The 21,324-nt window shown below is 34.9% G+C and overlaps 1 protein-coding gene across 7 annotated transcripts in view; it reads right to left on the bottom strand.

Moving 5' to 3' along the window:
* Positions 1-21,324, bottom strand: part of CDC42BPA (CDC42 binding protein kinase alpha) — a 308,490-nt gene that overhangs the window by 106,298 nt on the left and 180,868 nt on the right. For 5 of the 7 annotated variants that reach the window (XM_040636100.1, XM_040636097.1, XM_040636098.1 and 2 more), the window contains exons 12-14: positions 16,335-16,468; positions 7,548-7,790; positions 7,184-7,294 (exon numbers count right to left, since the gene is read on the bottom strand). In XM_040636100.1, the coding sequence (XP_040492034.1) occupies positions 7,184-7,294; positions 7,548-7,790; positions 16,335-16,468 (488 nt within the window). The remainder of the gene's footprint in view (positions 1-7,183; positions 7,295-7,547; positions 7,791-16,334; positions 16,469-21,324) is intronic. The other 2 variants (XM_008695074.2, XM_008695098.2) reach the window with 1 other exon arrangement.

Raw genomic sequence — 21,324 nt, 5'->3', positions numbered from 1 at the left:
GATTTTTTTTTTCCCCTACTGGTTTCCTGTTTTCAATTTAATCAATTTTGGTTCTAATTTTTATTATTTCTCTTCTTCTGTTTACTTCAGATTTATTTGCTTTTCTCTTTCTACTATCTAAAGTGAAAGCTAAGATTATTAATTTTAGGTCTTTTTTCTTATACATGCATACAATGCTATAAACTGCCCCTAAACACTGCTTTTACTATATGCCACAAATTTTAGTAAGTTAAACTTGTTTTCATTTCTACTTGGTTCAAAATATTTAAAAATTTCTCAAGACATTTTCTTTGACCCATGTGTTATTTAGAAGTTATTTAGAAATATTTTGGAATTGTTCCAGCTATATTTCTGGTGTTGACATCTAGTTTAATTCCACTGTGGTCTGAGAGCAGCCTTGTACGACTCCTAATCTCTTAAATTTCTTAAGGATTTGTTAAGGTTTGTTTTATGGACCAGAAAATGTGGTCTCTTTTGGTGGATGTTCTTTCCATGTGAACTTGAGAAGAATGCATATTCTGTTGCTATACGAAGTAGCCTGTAGATACGCCTATACCCATGTGATTGATGACGTTGCTGAGCTCGTCTATGTCCTTACTCATTTTATGCCTCCTGGATTCATTCATTTCTGAAACAGGGGTGTTGAAGTTTCCACCTGTAATAGTAGATTCATCTATTTTCCCTTGCAGTGCTATCAGTTTTTGCCTCACACATTTTGATACTGCATTGCTACACACCTACATGTTAAGTTTTGCATGTCTTTTTGAAGAATTGATTCCTTTATCATGCGATGGCATCATGTGATGCTCTTTTTATTCCTAAAAACTTTCCTTACTCTGAATTCTACTCTGAAATTAATATAGTAACTCCCACCTTCTTTCCATTGGTGTTAGCATGATATATCTTTCTTCATCCATTTACTTGTAATCTATACCTGCCTCTATATTTAAAGTGGACTTCCTGGATGCCTGGCTGGCTCAGATGGTTAAGCGTCTGCCTTCAGTTCAGGTCATGATCTCCAGGTACTGGGATTGAGCCCCACATTGGGCTCCCAGCTCAGCAGGGAGTCTGCTTTTCCCTCTCCCTCTGCCTCTCCTTCTGCTTGTGCTCTCTGTGTCTCTCTCTCTTTCTCAAACGAATAAAATCTTAAAAAAAAAAGTGGGCTTCTTAGAGACAACATACAGTTGGATATTTTTTGATCCATCTAACACAATCTCTGTTTTATAACTGATGTACTTCGCTGATATTCTAAGTGACTGTTGATATTTTTGGATTAATATCTACCATATTTGCTACTGCTTTCTATTTATTGCCTTTGTTCTTTATTCCTATTTTTATCTGCCACTCCTTTTCTGTCTGTTATGGTTTTAATTGAACAATTTATATGATTCCATTTTCTCTCTGTTCTGAAGATATCAGTTATGCTTATTTTTTAGTGGCTGTACTATAGTTTACAGTATCTATTTACAACCAATCCAAGTACACTTTCAAAATACATTCTCCCACTTCATGAGTAGTGCAAATACCTTAAAATGAAATAATCCTAATTCCTCCTCCCATCCTTTACATCATTGCTTTCATTCATTTCAGTTTTATACAAGCACATATAAGCATGTATGCATAATCAAAAGCATTATTATTTTGAACAAACTATTAGATTAAGAATAAGAAAAATAAAAGTTTTTATTTCTTTTATCTTTGCTTATTCCTTCTCTGATGCTTTTTCTTTATGTAGATACAAGTTTCTAACCTATATCATTTTCCTTCTCTCTCTAGAAAACCCCCCTTTAACATTTCTAGCATGGCAGGTTTACTGGCAACAAATTCCTTAAATTTTTTTCTCAGAAAGTATTTCTTCTTCACTTTAAGGATAATTTCATAGGGTACACACTCTAGGTTGATTTTTTTTTTTCTATCAACACTTTAAATATTTCATTCCACTCCCTTCTTGTTTGCATGAGTTTCGGAGAAACAGGTGCAGTCCTTGTCTTATGTCCTTTGGGGTTTTTTGCTTTGGCTTTCAGGATTTTTCTTTACCTTTGACTTTCTGTAATTTGAAAATGGTATCTCTAGGTATAGTTCTTTGGGCATTTATCCTACTTGGTATTCTCTGACCTTCCTAGATCTGTGGTTTGGTGTCTGATACTAATTTGGGGGAAATTCTCAGTCATTACTGTTTCAAGTATTTCTTCTGTCCCTTTCTGTCTTCCTTCAAGTTCTGGTATTCCCATTAGATGTATGTTATAACTTTTATAGTTGCTCCACAGTATTTGGAGTATTCTTTTCCGTTTTTTTCCCCCAATCTTTTTTCTTTTTGTCTTTTAGTTTGGTCAGTTTCTATTTAGATATCCTTAAGCTCAGAAATTCTTTCCTCAGCTATGCCCAAGATCCAATAAGGTGTTCTTCATTCGTTCATTCATTCATTCTTTGATTCATTCATTTTTTATTTTAAGTAATCTCTACACCCAATATGGGGCTTGAACTCATGACCCCGAGGATCAAGAGCTGCATGCTCTTCGGACTGAGGCAGACAGGTGCCCAAAGACATTCTTCACTTCTGTTACGGTATTTTTTTTTTTTTTAAGTCTAGCATTCCTTTTTGGTTCTTTCTTAGAATTTCCATCTCTCTTTTTACATTGTTCACTTATTCTTCCATGTTCTTCTCTACTTTCCCATTAGAGTCCTCAGCACATCAATCAATTGATCATAGTTTTAAATTCCTGATCTCATAATTTCAACATCTCTGCCATACCTGAGTCTGGTTTTGATGCTTGCTCTGTTTCCTCCAACTGTGTTTTCTGTCTTTCAGTGTATCTTATAATTTTTTTGTTGACAGGCGCACATGATGTGCTGAGTAAAAGGAACAGCTGTAAACAGGCTTCTAGTAATGTGGAGGTAAGTTGTGGGGAAAAGGGAAGTGTTCTACAGTCCTAGGATTAGGTATCAGTCTTTTACTGAGCTGGCGCCTCTGGAATAGAAATGTCAGACAACCTTATCAGCTATTCTCTACCCTTTAGTTTGGACAGGATCACCATAGCAGGTTGGGATTGGGTGTTTTTCTTCTCTTGAGACCACTGGGCTCTGATAAAACTCCAGCAAGTTCAGTTCTGGTTGAAGAGTTTCTCCTGAGGGCAGACCTTGTTAAGAGGAACAGGATACTCTGGCGTATGTTAAAATGGTTTCCCCTACTGTCAGTACAAGGGGATTTTTCTCTGATAGTCATTGTGAGAACCTGATAAGAGGTCCAGGAGCCAAAACTCACAGAAGCCCCCCAGTGACTGGATTCTCTAGAGATTTTTATACCTCAGGCCTGTCTACACTGAGCCTCCAACAATTTCTCAGTTGTAGTTCAGGTTTCCATACACTGGCACTGATTCCTACAAAGGTTTCTGCTCTGATAAGTTGGGATTCTCTGTATTTGTCTGTCAGTCTCCACAAATTGAGGGGCAGCAGCTTGTCCTGTGATGTCACTTCTCCTATAGGTATAAGAAGAGTTGTTGATTCTTCTATTTATTCTGCTTTTTATTTGTTCAAACATAGTGGCTTCCAAACTTCTTATATTATATGTTAGACTGGAAACTGGAAGTATTCTTTTGAATATTTTTATATAAAGGATTATGTGATTGGTGAACAGAGATAGTTTTACTGTTTCCTTTCCAGTTTGGATGCCTTTTATTTCTTTTTCTTGTCTAATTCCTCTGGCTAGATACTCCAGTAGAATATTACATGTGGTAATATTGGGTGGTAAAAATGGGCATCCTTGTCTCTTTCCCAATGTTAGGGAGAAAGCTTTTTTTTTTTTTTTTTTTAAAGATTTTATTTATTTATTTGACAGAGATAGAGACAGGCAGCGAGAGAGGGAACACAAGCAGGGGGAGTGGGAGAGGAAGAAGCAGGCTCATAGCAGAAGAGCCTGATGTGGGGCTCGATCCCAGATCGCCGGGATCACGCCCTGAGCCGAAGGCAGACGCTTAACCGCTGTGCCACCCAGGCGCCCCTGGGAGAAAGCTTTTATTTGTTCAACATTGAATATGATGTTAACTGTGGGCTTGTCATAAATATCTTTGATCATGTTGAACATGTTTCCCCTCTATTCCTAGTTTTCTGGGAGTTCTTATTAGGAAAGAATGTTAGATTTTGTGAAATGACTTATGTGCTTCAATTAAGATAATCATTCCCCCTCCCAGGTCCTATTAATGTCATGTATTATATTGATTTATTTTTTTACATTGAACCACCCTTATATTCCTGAAATAAATCACTGTCATGGTGCATAATCTTTTTAATATGTTTTTGGACTTGGTTTGCCAGCATTTTGCTGGGGATTTATACATCTATATTCATTAGGAATGCTGGTCTATAATGTTCTTTTCTTGTAATGTTCTTAATACAGCTTTGGTATCAGGGTAATGCTGACCTTAAAGGATGAGTTGAGAAGTACTCCCTACTCTTGTCATCTTTGGAAGAGTCAAAGAGGGATTGGTGCTTGTTTTTCTTTAAACGTTTGGTTCATTTCATTAGTGAAAGCATCTGGCCCTGGACTTTTGTCATGAGTCTTCTCATTACTGATTACATCTTTTCACTTGTTATATGTCTGTTGAAATGTTCAATTTTTTTCTTGAGTCGTCTTAAGTAATTTGTGTGCTTTTAGCTAACAGTTTGTCAATTTTGTTGATATTTCAAAAAAATCAACTTTTGGTTTCATTCTCGTTATTATTTTTCTATTCCCATTTTATTTAACTCTGCTCTAATCTTGATTAGTTCCTTCCTTCTGCTAGCTTTAAGTTTCCTTTGCTCTTATTTTTCTAGTTCTGTAAGATATAAAATTAAGTAACTGATTTGAGACCTTTCTTCTTTTTTAAATGTAGTTATTTACAGCTATAAATCTCCCTCTGAGCACTGCCTCCACTGCATCCAGTGTGGTGTTTTCATTTGATTCCTCTGTAGGTTTTTTTCTAATTTCTCTTGATTTCTTCTTTGATCCACTAATTAAGAGTACCTTATTTTATTTCCACATATTTTTAAATATTCCAGTTGTCCTTATGTTACTGATTTTTGGCTTCATTCTATTGTGGCTAGAGAAGATACTTTGCATGATTTCAATCTTCTTACATTTTTAAGACTAGTTTTGTAGTCTAACATTTGGCCTATCCTGGAGAATATACCATGTGCACTTGAGAAGAATGTGTGTTCTGCTGTGTTGAGTGGAAGGTCTAGTTGGTTATACTGTTGTTCAAGACCTTTTTATCCTTATTGATCTTCTGTCTATATGTTCTATACATTACTGGAAATGGGATATTGAATTTTCTGTTATTCAAGAATTATTTCTCCCTTCAATTCTTTTGAAAAGTATTCCTAGTGAACTGAAGATTCCTACAGCCTTTTAGAATGGCCAAGATAGGTTTCAAAACCAATTCAAAATAGATTTACAAGAAATTAAACCAAGAAATTCCAGTTTTGGAAAATATCCTCAAGAAATGATAGTATAATAACCACAGTCAACACTTACTGAGCCTTTACTTTCTGCCAAGCCCTGGGCAAAGCATTTTAAATGCGTTAATACATTTAAATTTATAAACGATACAAGAGATTATGAGTGTTTGATTAGTCAGTAAATACATGTGATTCAAAGCTTTCAGAGCAGCAGTGTTTATTACAGAAAAAAAAAAGGCAGACTAGTGGCTAGAACATGGCATGGAGTTAGAAAATCCGTATTTAAGCTGTACTTTATCACTTATGACTTAATAATCCTTAACTCCTCTGCATCTCAATTTCCTCAAATGCAAATAATGTCTAAGATTCCTTCCAGCCTGTACTTTATGATTGTTGTTACCCAAATCACCTGAAGCAGTGCTGGAAACAAAACAGTCCCTGAATGAAAATTATTTGAGACAGTAACGTAATGACTTCCATACACTAATCCTGTTCCAGAAGCATAAGTACATAGAAGAAACACCTCTACTTGGGAAGCTAACCATGACTGTGCACTCATGATAAACCAAAAAATTAAAAACAAATAAACCAATCTCTAAAGCAAGAAATAAAATCTAGAGTTTATATCTATAGCGGAGAAACCTCATTTGCAACCACTGATATTCAATAGTCAGAGAATAAGTCCTGACCAATTCTACATTCATTCATGGATTTAACACATTTATTATATAAGTATTAAAAGCTGGCCCTGAGCCAAGTTAATACTTATACGTGTATGTTTTCAATAAGTTTGGTCACAGTTTAAGCAGGGAGACATTTTGTGGATAAATACAATAAAATCTATGCTAACGTTATTAACAGAATTCTATAGTAGCACAGACTTCCTGAGATGACATTCAACTTGATTCTTATATTTGCCAGATGAGTAAGGCTAGACTATGCATGGCTATGCAAGTAGAGGGTGTAGGTGAAGGCTGGCGGACAGCATAGAGGAGACAGTTTTGCTAAGGTCAGAGTGAAGAACGGGCAGGCATCATATTCAGATTATAATTTTGTGTTGTAGAAATAGGATGTCAATTTAATCCCAATTCTCTCACTTTGACATACACAATATTATTATCAAAGCTAAGAGTTACTGAGTGTTTTACATATATATGCATATACTCGTCACATAAAACTAATGAGATAGGGTTTTACAGATAGGAAAATTATGGTCCAAAGAGGTTAAATGTTTTGTCCAGCATTACACGGCTAGTAACTGATGAGGCTAGGAGGTAAAACCAAGCAGTCCAACTCTAGAGCTGGCACAAGGATTTCCCTTGCTAAGCACTTCTGCTCAGATGTGGTTGGCCCATGCCCATTATCATCTCAGCCCACCTAACAGGAGTATCTGTGGAGCTACCCCTGAGCCTCTCCTATGTCTTTACAAGACAGATGGTCTGGGTATCTAACCATGCCCCCCATGCAGATTACTGATACATCTTGTCCAGGTGTGCAGTCCTTCCTAAATATTTGAACTCTTTTCCAATAGATTTCTTCTCCCCACTACACACAACCTTCCCTTTCCTTCCAGAATGATGAGGAAGTCTACGTCAACTTCCCACTAGTAGGAGTGAGAATTAAGAATACTAGGTTTGAAGGATAGCTACTTTTTACTCCACGTCAAAGAGAGTTCATAAACTAACACTCCCGTTAAGCCTAAAGAGAAGAAAATTTATCCGACTTCACAAATGTGAACTCAAGACACTACCTTTAGTCCCTCCAATTCATTTTCCAGCTGCTTAGAATAGTGCTCACTCTGTTCACGCAGTTTCCTGTCTTTAGATGCTTCAGCAGCCACGGCTTCTGTATGAACTTCCAGCTTTAAAATAAAATGAAAACAGCAGATGTCATGGTTATAATTGTTTTTCCAATAAAATGCTTTTCCCCATGGGAATTTACCTTGTAACAAGAAGATAACTCAAATGTCGAAATTCAGATTTAATAAAATTACCAAGCTAAAAACAAAAACGGTTTCAACAATTAAAGAAGGAGATATACATTATTCCACTAATCTGAAAAAGCAGCTTTAATCACTACCCCGTGGGCACTAGAAAATCTGCCTGACTACTAACCTCTTTTTTGGCTCTCTCTGTTCTGCGCAGTTCTTGCCTTAAGCTTTCAACTTTTTGCATCACCAGGTCCACCTCTTCTTCCTTATCTCGGACGTGGCGAGCAAGTTTCTGTTTTTGGGTGTGCAATTCTGTTAGCCGCTCATTGATCTCCATGAATTCCTGCATGGCCAGTTTCCTCTGACAGTGTGCGTCTTTCAGCTCTTTGGACTGGTTTTTTAATCGCTCACTAGCCTGGACTAGTTCCTACAGTTTCGTAAAAAGAATATAAGTTACCAATTCTGCAACCTAGGGACCAATTTTGGCCATCAAAGTAGCTATCATGAAGTCAAGAGCCAAAATTATTCATTTCAGGACAAAATTAAAAGAAATCAACTACTTCTGAACAGATATTAATAGCAGGGTGCTCTGTTTATAGTCTCGATTCCTGATGCTAACATGCTAACTGTGATGAACAGCTGATTTAATCTGCCAGTACCTTAGTTTCTACCAATAAATAGAGAGTACAGGAACACCAGATACATGGTCAAAATAAAGATTTTATGAAATGGAATGGATACTTGTGAGATTTTTAAAAATTATACTGGAATCATTACAAATGATAAGAAACAAGGAATGCTCTTATGTGGAGACTAAACCTTAGGCCAGAAGCAAGGAGAGAAAGCTAAATAAACTCCCAGATCAAAGAGAGAAACTTGGAGTTAAAGCACTCAAGTCTGCCTTCTGGCAAAAGGAAATACAAATCGTTTTTGAGTAAAGAGCCTCAATGAAATGTAGGATTTTTACAAGCACAGAAATATGAGCTCAAAACAATAGATTTCAAAACACCCAAAGAACAAACAACCATAAGCCAAGAATAGAAACAATAAAAACAAACTCCAATGGTATTTGGACATTAGAATTATCAAATATTAACATAAAATTGCTATGTATGAAATATCTGAGGAAGTAAAAAGAAACCATAAAAATGGAAATATGACAAAAGACTATTAAAAACGACCAGGCAGATTCATAAAACAACTGTGCAGAACATTAAGAAATGAAAAAATATAAGTGTTAAAATTAAAGACCTGAATCCATCAATGCAGTAAGCTCTACATTTATGAAGGAAGAAAGAATATTAAAGCTCAAATCCAGAAACTTTTATTTTTTATTTACTTATTTTAATATTTTTTTATTATATTATGTTAGTCACCATACAGTACATCCCTGGTTTTTTATGTAAAGTTCGATGATTCATTAGTTGCATATAACACCCAGTGCACCATGCAATACGTGCCCTCCTTACTACCCATCACCAGCCTATCCCATTCCCTCCCCCCCCACCGAAGCCCGCAGTTTGTTTCTCAGAGTCCATAGTCTCTCATGCTTCTTTTAAAAAATAAAATTGTGTAGCACCAAATAAAAATAAATGTCCTTAAAAAAAATCAGTAAAAAAAGACAAACCACCTATTCTCTACCCTCAAAAACAAAAACAAAAAAAGGCAGACTAAGAAGTAACAATAGAAACGGGGGAAATGTTTCTAATGAGATCAGAAAGTAATTAAAATTGTATACCCAGAAAAATTCCTTTTCAAGTATGAGGCTAAATAATTAGATTCATATAAACAAAAACTGACAGAGCTTATCACAATCAGATCTCCACTAAATAGGAACCTCAAAGATTTACTTCAGGAAAAAGAAAAATAATTTTAAAAGCAAAGTCTAATGACAGAGACATGGACTAAGAAACTGGAAAACATAAATGTGAATGTCAACAGATATGTGGATGAGACTGTATTATAAAAATGTCTCATCTGAACAGCAAACAAAAAGGATAAGAGTAAAGTATTAGTAAAAAACAACACCGAAGTTGGGAAGAGGTAACAAGAGTTAAAGGTCCTTAAGTTGTGTGGGAGGTGTGGTTTAAGATATTAAATTTAGACTTTGTTAAATATGCACGATAAAATTCAAGAGCAACTACTAGAAACTGTTAAAACAAGTACTGAGTAAAGTGGGAAGAAAAACAAACACTTCAATTAAAATTCAAGAAAAATTTTGCAAGATGAAAAAAATTCTAGAGATTGGTTGCACAACAACGTGAATGTACTTTACACTATTGAACTGCACATTTTAAAAATGGTTAGCATAGATCTGTATATGTATTTTACCACCATTTTTAAAAGGCAAGAAAAGAAACAAAGATAGGCACAGAAAAAGCATGACACACATAAAGCAGAAAGTAACTTTGTAGAAACATGTCTATACATATTAGCAGTCAAAATAAATATAAAAGGGCCAAGTTTGTTATACCAAATTTAAAATAATACCTAGACGTTAATAAAAAAGTATTATTAAGGATAGAGAGTGTCCCACACAATGATAAAATTCAACACAGATTACAAAGAAATTGCAAGAACATCACAGAAAAATTGGTAAACACATGACCATAATGAGAAATTTTAATTTGACAATCACTAATAGATACACCAAGCACTTAAAAAATACTGAATATGGAGAAGATGATCAAGCTTCGTATGTAGAAGCTTGCACCCAATACTGGGAACATACGTTCTTCTCAAGCACACAGTGAACATTTAAAAATGGTTGGCGCCTGGCTGGTTCAGTTGGTAGAGTGTGCAACTCCTGATCTCAGAGTTCTAAGTTCAAGTCCCATGTTGGGTGTAGAGATTACTTAAAAATAAAATCTTAATAATAAAAATAAAAAATGCAACTGTCTAGGCCATGAAACAAGTCTCAGCAGATTTCAAAGAACAGATATTAAAGATCAAGTTCTTTAATATCATCACCATTAAAATAGAAATAAAAAATAAAAAGGTTAAATTCCATAATAACTCACTGGTCAAGGAGAAACGTCATAAAGAATGTTAAAATATTTAGAACTAAAAACAAGGTGAAAATAATAAAAACAATAAAAATGTTTAGGAGATATATTAAAACCTGAGGATGCAGTGAAAGGTTTACTTGGGAGATTTAGAGCATGAAATACTTATATTGAAACTAAAAAAAAAAAAAAAAGGTTTAAATTCAATGAAATTCCACATAAAAAGAGATAGAACACATTAACACTTCTGCCAATACGTGAAGATAAGAAAAATCAGGACATAAACTAATGAAACAGAAATGTTAGGATAATGAATATCAACAAAGGCAGAAGTTGGTTGAGAGAAATAATAAAACAGGCAAACATCTGGTGAAATCGAACAAGGAGAGAAGAATACATGCAAAATAAATAATATTAAGAAAGAGAAAAGGTTATAACTACAAATCTAGAAGAGATCAAAAAAGCTAATGAAAGAATATAATGAAAAACTTCATGCCAATAAATTTGTTAGGTTCTGAAATGAATGAATTCCTACAAAAATACAATTTATCAAAACTGTTTCATGAGATACGGAATGCCTAAATAGTCCTATAATAATTAAAGTACCTAAACCAACAGTTAACAAACTTTCCCCATCCCCTCAGTGGGAGAGAATCTCCAAACTCAGATGTCTTCACGAGTGATTCCTCCAGTATTTCAAGGAATAAACACTCCTCTTATACAAATTTTATAAAGAGAAAAAGAGGCAATCCCGCCCAACTCATTCTATGAGACCAATATAACCTTGATATCATAAAAACACCAGAATAGAAAAAAATTATAAGCCAATCATATTGATGAAAACAAAAAATCCAACAACAAAAAAAAGATGTTAGCAAACAACTCCAGCGACATATGAAGTAGACAAGCATGAACTCTGGATAGACTCCTTGTGTTGAAATTCCAGCTCCACCACTTTCTAGCTCTATGAACTTGACCTCTCTGTGCTTGGTCTCACCATTTATAAAATGATAATGATAATAATAATAACAACAACAATACCTAAATGACAAGACTCTTATAAAGATTAAATGATCTAATATATGCAAAGCACTCCAATAACAGTGCTATTACATAAGTATTACATATACTAGCATATTATTATTCAGGAGCTAATATACTTGCAATTTAGGTTTAACCCAGAAATACAAAAATGGTTTAACATTAGAAAAAGCCCATCAATGTAACTTACCAAACCAAGTTATTAAAGAAGAACAATCATATAATTACATCAATAGATATTAACAAGTTCCTAGAAATTGGTTGCAATAGTATACAGAAAAGCACATTTAGTAAGTCCAATGCCCATTTTTGGTAAAAATGATAAGCAAAATAGGATTAGAAGATAACTTTCTTAACCTGATAAAAAGTATTTACCAAAAACTTACAGAAAACATTATTACTGGTGAAACAGTAAAGGCATTTTCTTTGAAATCGGGAATAAGACAGGGAAGCCTGCTATCACGAGTTCTATTCAACATTGTACTGAGGGTTCTAGCTAATACAGCAAGACAAGGAAAGAAAGGTCATAAAAACCAAAAGAAGAAACAAAACTGTCATTATTTGCAGAGAACCATAAAGAATCTTAAATATATTAGTACAATTAATAAGAATTTAGCAATGTTGCTGGAATGAAATCAGTAAGAAAATATAATTTAAAAGATACCATTTAAAATATGAAAAAATAGACTAATAAATTTAAAGAAAGGCAAATAAGACATGCATAAAATTTCATGAAAAAACATTTTAAAAGATGTTAAAGATACGGAGAGATATACCATGTTTGTGGAAAGAAAGATTGTGGGGCTCTAGAGAAAATATTTTTGTTTTTCTACAGATAGGCCTTTGTAAGCAAATTTTACTGAAACTTAGGACCTGGGCTAAAAGCAAGCCCTGTAATTTATGACTAATTTAGGGTGAGAAACTCCAAAGAGATTTAACTCCTGGATATATGCGCTTATACTTCAGCAGGGGTGGGAAGAGAGAGAGGACCTGGATCAGGGAGTGATCCTCTTTATAGAGCTTGAGACTCTGGGCTTATCCTTCCACTGGAGTAATTTATTTATAATTCAAAGAGTCCTAGATCCTTCTCTTTACATTTCCAAAGAGACTCTCCGAAGGGTGGGTGGAGATGGGGGGGGGGTTGGAAGCATCCACCACTCTCCTTTATATAAACACCCTGACTCACTTTTTCAGGGTTCCTCACATTCAAAACACAGACTCCATATATGTAGGGTTTTGTCTACCCAGCTCTCATTGCATTGCTGCCAGAAGTAAGAATTAGCACACAGGGGCGGGATGTGGTTACTTTTGCTCTGTGTACATCACAATACTACACTCTGCTCTTGAAATCTGTGTGCGCATCTGGAACAATATTAATAAATATGGACAGTAAGAACTTAAAGCTTCAATACTGTAATGATGTCAATTCTCCTGAAATTACTCTCCAGAGTTGATGCATTTTTAATCAAAATCCCATCATGGTTTTTAAGAAACTAGATAGAGACTCATTCATAAATGGAAATGTAATATATGACAGAGGTGACATCGTACATCACTGTGGAAAAGAAGGGCTATTTAGTAAATGAACAGCTGATTAGCTACACAAGAAAAACTGAAATTGGATCCTTATCTCACATGATACAAAAAATAAATTTCTGGTGTATTAAAAATTTAAATATGAAAGACCAAACTTTAAAACTTCAAAATAAAAACAGAGCACTTAAAAAAAAAAACTGAGAATTTTTAACCTCATATTTCTTACACAATCCAGCAAAACTTTAAAAAGAAAGATGGATAAGTTGACTACACTAAAACCAGGAACTTTTGTTATTCAAAAGATCCCATAAAGAAAGTGAAAAGACAAGCCACCACCTGGGAGGTATCTGTAACATACACAACTGACGAAAGATTAACACAGAAATTTTCAAGAAATCTTCACCAACCAATAAGAAAAAGACATCCCAACAGAAAAATATACAAAGGATACTGAGAGGCGCTTCACAAAAGAAGAAATATAAATGATAAATGGCCATATGTAAGATACTCAACCTCATTAGTAATTAGAGAAGTTAAGACCTTATAACAAAACCTCATTCTAGACCTAAAATATCAATTTCAACTTGGTTGGCCAAAATAATATCTCTACTAATATTAAGTATTGTTGAATATACACTAGGTGGTGGGAGTGAAAGTATAAATCGGTATAATCAGCGGAAAAAGATTTGGCATTATCATAAAAATTAGAATATCTTCATTACTTATGAGCCAATTATTCTACTCGTGTTTGTATATGCAAATGTGTGCATATCAGCATATATGTTCAAGAATGTTCATTTACAGTAGTTGTCAAGTATAAGCAACCTTAATGTCTCTACACAAAAAATGGAATAAATGAATTCTGGAGTGTTCACATAATGGTATATATTATACAGCAACTAAATGAAGGCTTTATAGCTATATAAATGAATCTTAGAAATATAATGAGTGAAAGAAAACTGCAAAAAATTGCATATACCATTTTATAAAGCTCAGAAACAAGCAACACTAAATAATACATAAATATTTTTTATTTTCCTATGGCATTAAAAATTCTTTAGCCACCAAGTTAATGGCTATACACTATTCTAACATATGAATTGGTCGGGCATTTTGATTATTTCTAATATTTTTCTTTTATAAATGTGGTAAGAAATTTCTCTGTGAGCAAATCTTTGAACATCTGGTTATCTTCTTAAATTTTGACAAATGGAGTTTACTATAGCAAGTATTTCAGTATTTTAAGACTTTGGATACTTACTGCAAATTAATTTTCCAAAAATAGTATATCAGATTATAATCTCATCTTCAGTACTTGGCACTGGCATTTTTATTTCTTTTTACTGAAGTATAATTAACATACAATGTTATAGTAGTTTCAGGTGTATAACATAGTGATTCGAAGATTCTATCCATTACTCAGTGCTCACCATGAGAAATGTAGCTACCCTCTGTCACCACATACATTTATGTTATTACATATGATTTACTGTTTAGAGATATCTAAAATGTAATAAAATGTTTTTTCAATATGGAAATGATTGACATAAAATTCAGAACAGCAATTACCATTTTCAGGGAAGTAGGGAGAAAGGGATAAAAACAAAAACCAAAAACGACTGGCCAGGGCTATGCCACAAAATTGGTGACGTTCTATTTCTTAAGGTAGATGGTAGGTTCAGAAAAAATTAAAAATACGGGCATATTCCATTGTGATTTGCTGATACGAACATTCTTAAAAGATTATAATAAAAAATTCCATTAGTGTTTTAATTACTGTTTTAAATGTCAGTTTATCTTTCCAAGCATGGATAAAATTAGTGTTACATGTGCATAAGGTGTGCATCGTATTATTCTCCATCAAAACTCATACGCTACATTGATTCTTTTAAATGTATCAAATGAAAAAATCTTAAAAGGAGCAACTGCTGCCTGTAGGATATTAAGCAAATCACTTAAAATTCATTATTGATATAATGTTTCCTTACAGCACTACTGCTCTTCTCAAAATATACCAAAAGGATTTTTAATATTAAAACTTACTACAATCGGCAAGATACTCGTCACTATAAATCTAGATATCATATTCTCATCCCTTTTATGTTTACTAAGTCTGGCTGAACAATCCTACCTTTAAATACATAATCATTACCACTAATATTACTATAATATTATTAAAACAAATAGAACATGTTATAAATTCAAAATATTATTAGATTGGCCATGAATTTAAATGGATCTGTGCACCACATTGCTTGTAATTGCATTCAGAAAAAAGTAAAACTATACTAATGTCATTCAGTTTAACCTTTACAGCTTTTTCTGTTAGTCTTTTTGATTAGCTTCCTCAGCAAAAGGATATTTGTTTTATTTTTAATTGCCTCCATTTCTTTTGTTTTTTTAAGATTTTATTTATTTATTTGACAGAGAGACAGTGAGAGAGGGAACACAAGCAGGGGCAGAGGGAGAGGGAGAAGCAGGCTTTCCGCTGAGCAAGGAGCCGGACGTGGGGCTCGATCCAGGACCTTGTCCTGGGATCATGACCTGAGCCGAAGGCAGATATGTAACGACTGAGCCACTCAGGCACCCTTAATTGCCTCCACTTCTTTAAAGCAAGACTTTAAAATCTTCCCCCAAAAGAAATTCATTATACTATCAATTATATACTGTATCATTGAATACAATTTATACTATGCCATAAACCACTCATTTCTTTATTGTGTTGGCTAGTATTAATTCCAACATTTTTTTATCTGTTAATGAAAGGCAAAGCACATACACTGAGTGGTTCAGGTAAAGTATTCTTCTCTGGTGCCTGAATATTATTGGCCCTACTGGATGTGTTAGAGAGTCTTTGCTATTAATATATTTTGTTGATGTTCACAATACTGTTGGAGTGTTAAAGTTCTTATGAAAATAACTTCAGCTTGTTTATCCATGCTTTGAAAGATAAACTGACATTTAAAACAGTAATTAAAACACTAATGAAATTTTTTATTATAATCTTTTAAGAATGTTCATATCAGCAAATCACAATGGAATATGCCCGTATTTTTAATTTTTCCATAGATACTAAGCACGGCTTATTATTTGCTTATTCCTTTTTAATATTTTTCAATAACATTTACTTTAATCAAGTCCTTTGATTATTGACTTTTCAAAAGAACAAATGATTCTGAACTTTAAAATCCTGAGAATATAAAAGTTTCTTCTTTATTAGCTATTAATCAATTGATATACACCAAAATAATTCTTAAATTTTTAACTAAAAATTTACAGACAAAACAGACTTTATGTTATTGTAATCCACTAGGAAAGCTTTCAGTATACAAATTAAAAAAGGTTAAAAATCCAAAAGCAGCTTTAACAATCTATCCATATATTTTTACCTTGTTTAATTCTTCCCTTTCTTGCTGTAGTGTTTTGATTTGTTTTTCATAAGCCTTGATTTGTCGAAAAGCATCATCGAGCTCTCTTCTTACAGAGTTGGCTTCCTCAAGTTGTTGTTCTAAGTGACTTGATTCTAAAAAGAGAAGACAGTGGTTATTTTATTATTTGTATAAAAACAATGCTTGAAACCAAGGTTTAACACAACCAAAATTTTTAAAAAAATAAAATATTTTGTATTTGGTTTTAGGCTTATGGACACCACAAACCACTATGATTATAACTCATAACAATTAAATGCTTTAGCAAGTTCACTGTAAAGATGGTGCACAGCTAACGCCAGTGTGGAGATGTGCAAAACTTCTGTACAAAAATGCCTTACATTTCTATTAGAAAAAGACGCCCGTACTTCCAAAAAAGTACCTTCAGAACCAATTAAAAGCTTAAAACTAATAAAAATGACAAAACCAACCAAACCGACAAAACAGTGTTCCTCTGTGGATGGTTATTAGCATCCGTGTGCTGATGTTAGTCAAATTATTGCTTCTAATGAGCCTGCTTCTTCCTCTCCCACTCCCCCTGCTTGTGTTCCCTCTCTCGCTGGCTGTCTCTATCTCTGTCAAATAAATAAATAAAATAAAACAAAATTATTGCTTCTAATGGTTGCAGACCCCCAGCCCAGTTTCCCTAGTGGTCATTTTAAGAACAAACTCTGATTTCTGAAAGCAAATATTTGAAAACCTCTGATCTAGAAGTGGAGACTTAAGCCTAGGGAGCTGAATATCTAGCCTGAGGTCACACTGTGACAACAGCTCAGAACTCCAACAGCTCAGCTTCTCCAACTGGGAAAGTAATGTTATCAAACAATACTTAACATTATCACTTCAGAAGAGTTATCAGGACACCAAAATAAAATTACTAATTTAAATACATGCTTAGATAAGATTTAATAAATTGATATAAAATATTCCTGGCATCAAAAGTAAATTGGCAAATTAAAGAACTGAAGCCCATAAAAATAGAGAAATCTAAACACATTCATTGTGCATTTCTGTCCTAGATATTTTCTATTCTTTACAACCTTGTTACTCTGAATGTCATCTCAAGACAAGCAGCATTAGCATCCTCAGGAGCTTGTGAGAAATGCAGAATCCTGGGCCCCACCCCAGACTTAGCGAATCAGATCCATATTTGAACAAGATCCCCAGGTCTTGCAAATTCAAGTGTGGGGAACAGGTGCATAAAGTATCGCACATTGAGTCAAATGCTTTCAATAAATTAAGTAGTCTTTACAATACACTAGTCCTACTGAAATGCTCTTTTCAGTAGGTGTATAAGTAAGTCCTGTGGTCAAAAAGTCACTAAAATGCATTAGTGTACACTAACTGGTGCTAGATTCCTTAAACAAAATAATTTACTGATATTCGGTGCCCTGAACTCACAGATTTATTAAGAGCTTGTTTATCTTAGGTATTTCGAAAGTCTAGATACATTTATGGATATGATAGTTTTTTAACAATTTTCAAAAATATCTGCAAAGCTGCATTTAACTAGTTTTCATTTTGTCTAATAGCATAATTTTAATAGTCCAAATAAATGTTTCAGTTGAAGAATGTTTCTCTAAAAGTCATAGGGTACTTCATCTTAATGATCACAGGGTACGTAGTCATAGTCAGAAAATTATATTTTATAAAATTATTTTCTCAAATTTCAGCATTTCATGTAGGAACTCTTCTGTTTATACTACTTCCTTTGAAACATTTTTAAGTGATATTTTTCTGTTACTTTACTTTTTAACATTTTTAAGATTTCAACAATTTGTTATGTCTAATAATTTGCAGTCAAAAGTTAGTACGTGACACGGCTAACTTCAATCCCATTTTATGGTTAAGACATGTCAGTCTGAAGTAGTCATATGGCCTGTTTCATCATCCCGTCTGAGAGTGCCCACCTCCTCTCTTGCACTCTGAAGTGCTCTTCCCTAGCATGTTAACGGTTTTGCAAACCACTGAGTCATTTGCTTATCTCAACTGTTTTTTGTTAGAAACAAAAATGAAATCAGTGTTTCATAAAATGAATCACATAAAGTTTATGGCAAAATGATTCCACAGGACGGCTTTTACAGCCTTCAAGGATGGTTTACCGTCTTCTTTCAGTTTAGGTTAAATTCCAGATTTATTCCAGCCACTTCACTCTGGTTGCTTTGCAATGGAGTTGTTAGGTATATATGAGAATTTTATGTCACATTTTCATGTTTCACATAGACTGACTGGAGAAGACAAACTCACCCGATTATTTATAAAATCTTCCCATATGAAGAGAATTATTACACTTGCATTTGATATACATAGAATTTTGCATTCCCCAAAGATAAAAACCCCAAATCAAGAAAAATCCAGAATGCACTGAATTTTGGCCAACCACTCTAAATTGGCTAAGGTGTAAGAGTGTTTACTTTCACTACAACAAATAGTGAATTGGATCAAAACTTGAAAGAAATCCTCAAAGATGGGTGTCTGGGTGGCTCAGTTGGTTAAGTGTCTGCCTTCAGCTCAGGTCATGATCCTGGGGTCCCGGGGTCCAGCCCGGCATCGGGCTCCCTGCTCAACGGGGAGCCTGCTTCTGCCTCTGCCCCCCACTTCTTGTGCTGTCAAATAAATAAATAAAACCTTAAAAAAAAGGAAAGAAATCTTCAGAGACTATCAAAAATATCTCATGTACCATGATTAGTCATACCATTTAGATGGAGTAATTAAAAACCAGTTTTAGTGAGTAAACAGAAGCAGCAGTACTAGCGAAGTGGGTTAGCTCATCCCAACTAAATGGTTCTTAGCTCACTGCTAGTACAATTTTCAAATTCAATCTGTTAGTAATGAGGATTTAATAAGGGATTAACACACAGTAAGTAACTTTTCTTTGCACTGTGTGGCATATAAGAGATTATAAAAGGGAGTCTCTGTCTGGAGGAGATGACCAGGTCAGGAAGACAAGCTTAACACGCTTCAAATCATAAATGAAGCAGAAAATCAAATGTACATTGTGTGGCAGGGGATATGGGAGCTCGAGGGATCACTCAGAGTGGAGCGCAGGCAAACCGCAAGGGGCGAGGGCAGCACTCGGGGGGCAGAACCGTCAAAGCGCCTCTCCCCAGTCCACAGCTCCTCCCTTACGTTCTTACTCCTAAGATAACCTAGAACTCTTCTGAGATGCGAAGAGATCTGACTTCGAATCATGATGGGGGAAACAGGTTCCCCTATTTCATCCCCCTGCCTCCATTCACTATCTTTCATCCTTTACTTACATGATGTAGTGTGTGCGTGAGAGAGACAGACCGACAGAGAAAGGGAGAGAAGGAAACAGACGGAACATGGAAGTACAAATCACCCATCTCGAGGCAACAAAAGAAAGGGGAATAAGAAGCACGTTATAGGTTACAATAATTATTCTGCTTAGGAAGTAAGAAACCATTCCTTTATTTTCTCAGGGAAAAATACTGAATGAGAGTATGAGTTTTTACTGTTATCTGCAGATGGTCAACAAGTATGTATTGAGTGTCTGTGAGAGGACACAAGGACACTCTGTCTTACCCTCTTGGGAGTTTGGAGTGTGATGAGGAAAGCAGATTTTAAGAAGAAATTGTAAGTAATTATAAACTTATTAAGTTTTCCAGGAGTTTAAATATATTATAAAACATTGCCATAGGGAAAGAAAAGACAGAAAGACACTGATGATGCATATTTGTTCACACAAAGATCTTGGCGTAAAAAGTAGCTAGAGGAACATCACTTCGAAGGTGATCTGGACACTTTTCTTTTCTTTACAGCCATGAGTATAGTCGGGGCCACTCATCAGGCAGGTCCCTAGGGAGCTTACACTTTAGCTCTTATGTCAAATGTTTAGGGCAGTCTGAGAAACAAACTGAGGGCTTCAGAGGGGAGGGGGGTGGGGGAATGGGATGGGCTGGTGATGGGTAGTAAGGAGGGCACGTATTGCATGGTGCACTGGGTGTTATACGCAACTAATGAATCATCGAATTTTACATAAAAAACCGGGGATGTACTGTATGGTGACTAACATAATATAATAAAAAAATTATTGAAATAAATAAATAAATAAAAGGAAAAAAAAAGGCAGTGTGGGTGTAATTATGAATGAGATACAGATGATAATTACCCTCAGCCTGACCGCTATGCCTCGGGTACGTAACTATAATTTTTGGTACAGAGCAGCAAGTCCAGTTTACAGATTAAGAATGAATGAATGTTGCTGGTGGGAATGTAAATGGTACAGCCACTATGGAAACCAGTGTGGCAATTCCTAACAATGTTAAACACAGAATTTCCATATAAGTTCAGGAATACCACTTCTTGCTATATGCCCAAAAGAAGAGAAAGCAGGGACTTGAACAAAGACATGTACCCTCACGTGCAAAGCAGCATTATTTACAATGAACAAGAGGGGGAACCAACCCCAGCGCCGGTCAGCAGATGAATGAATAAACAACATGGAGTGTTTACATATACACAGGAGGATGCTGTATTAAGGAAGGACATTTTGACACCTGCTACGACATGCACGAACCTTGAAGACACTACGCTAAGTGATGTCAGCCAGTCACAAAGGATAGATACTGTATGACTGCATGTATGTGAGATCCTAGTCAAATTCAGAGACACAAAAAAGGAGAACAGGGGCTGCCAGGGGTGGGAGGAATGGGGAGCTGGCATTTGATGGGTGGAGAATTTCCGTTTGGGAAGATGACAGGCCGTGGATACGGAGGGTGGTAGTTGCATAGCATGTGAATGTGTTTAATGCCACTGATTTGTACACTTAAAAATGGTTAAAATGTTATTTTTTATGTTACATACATTTTACCACAATAAAAAGGGTTGAAAAATGAACAAATGATACTGAAAAGATGGAATGTGAATGAGGGCACAGGGACCATCACGCGGCCAAGAAAAGAGAAGCTGGGAAGAAGAATACTAAAAA

Source organism: Ursus maritimus, unplaced genomic scaffold (genome assembly GCF_017311325.1).
Source record: "Ursus maritimus isolate PB19 unplaced genomic scaffold, ASM1731132v1 scaffold_2, whole genome shotgun sequence".
Lineage (NCBI taxonomy): Eukaryota > Metazoa > Chordata > Mammalia > Carnivora > Ursidae > Ursus > Ursus maritimus.
Note: the sequence above shows the minus strand (reverse complement) of the source record. Positions and strands in the feature narration are given on the sequence as shown.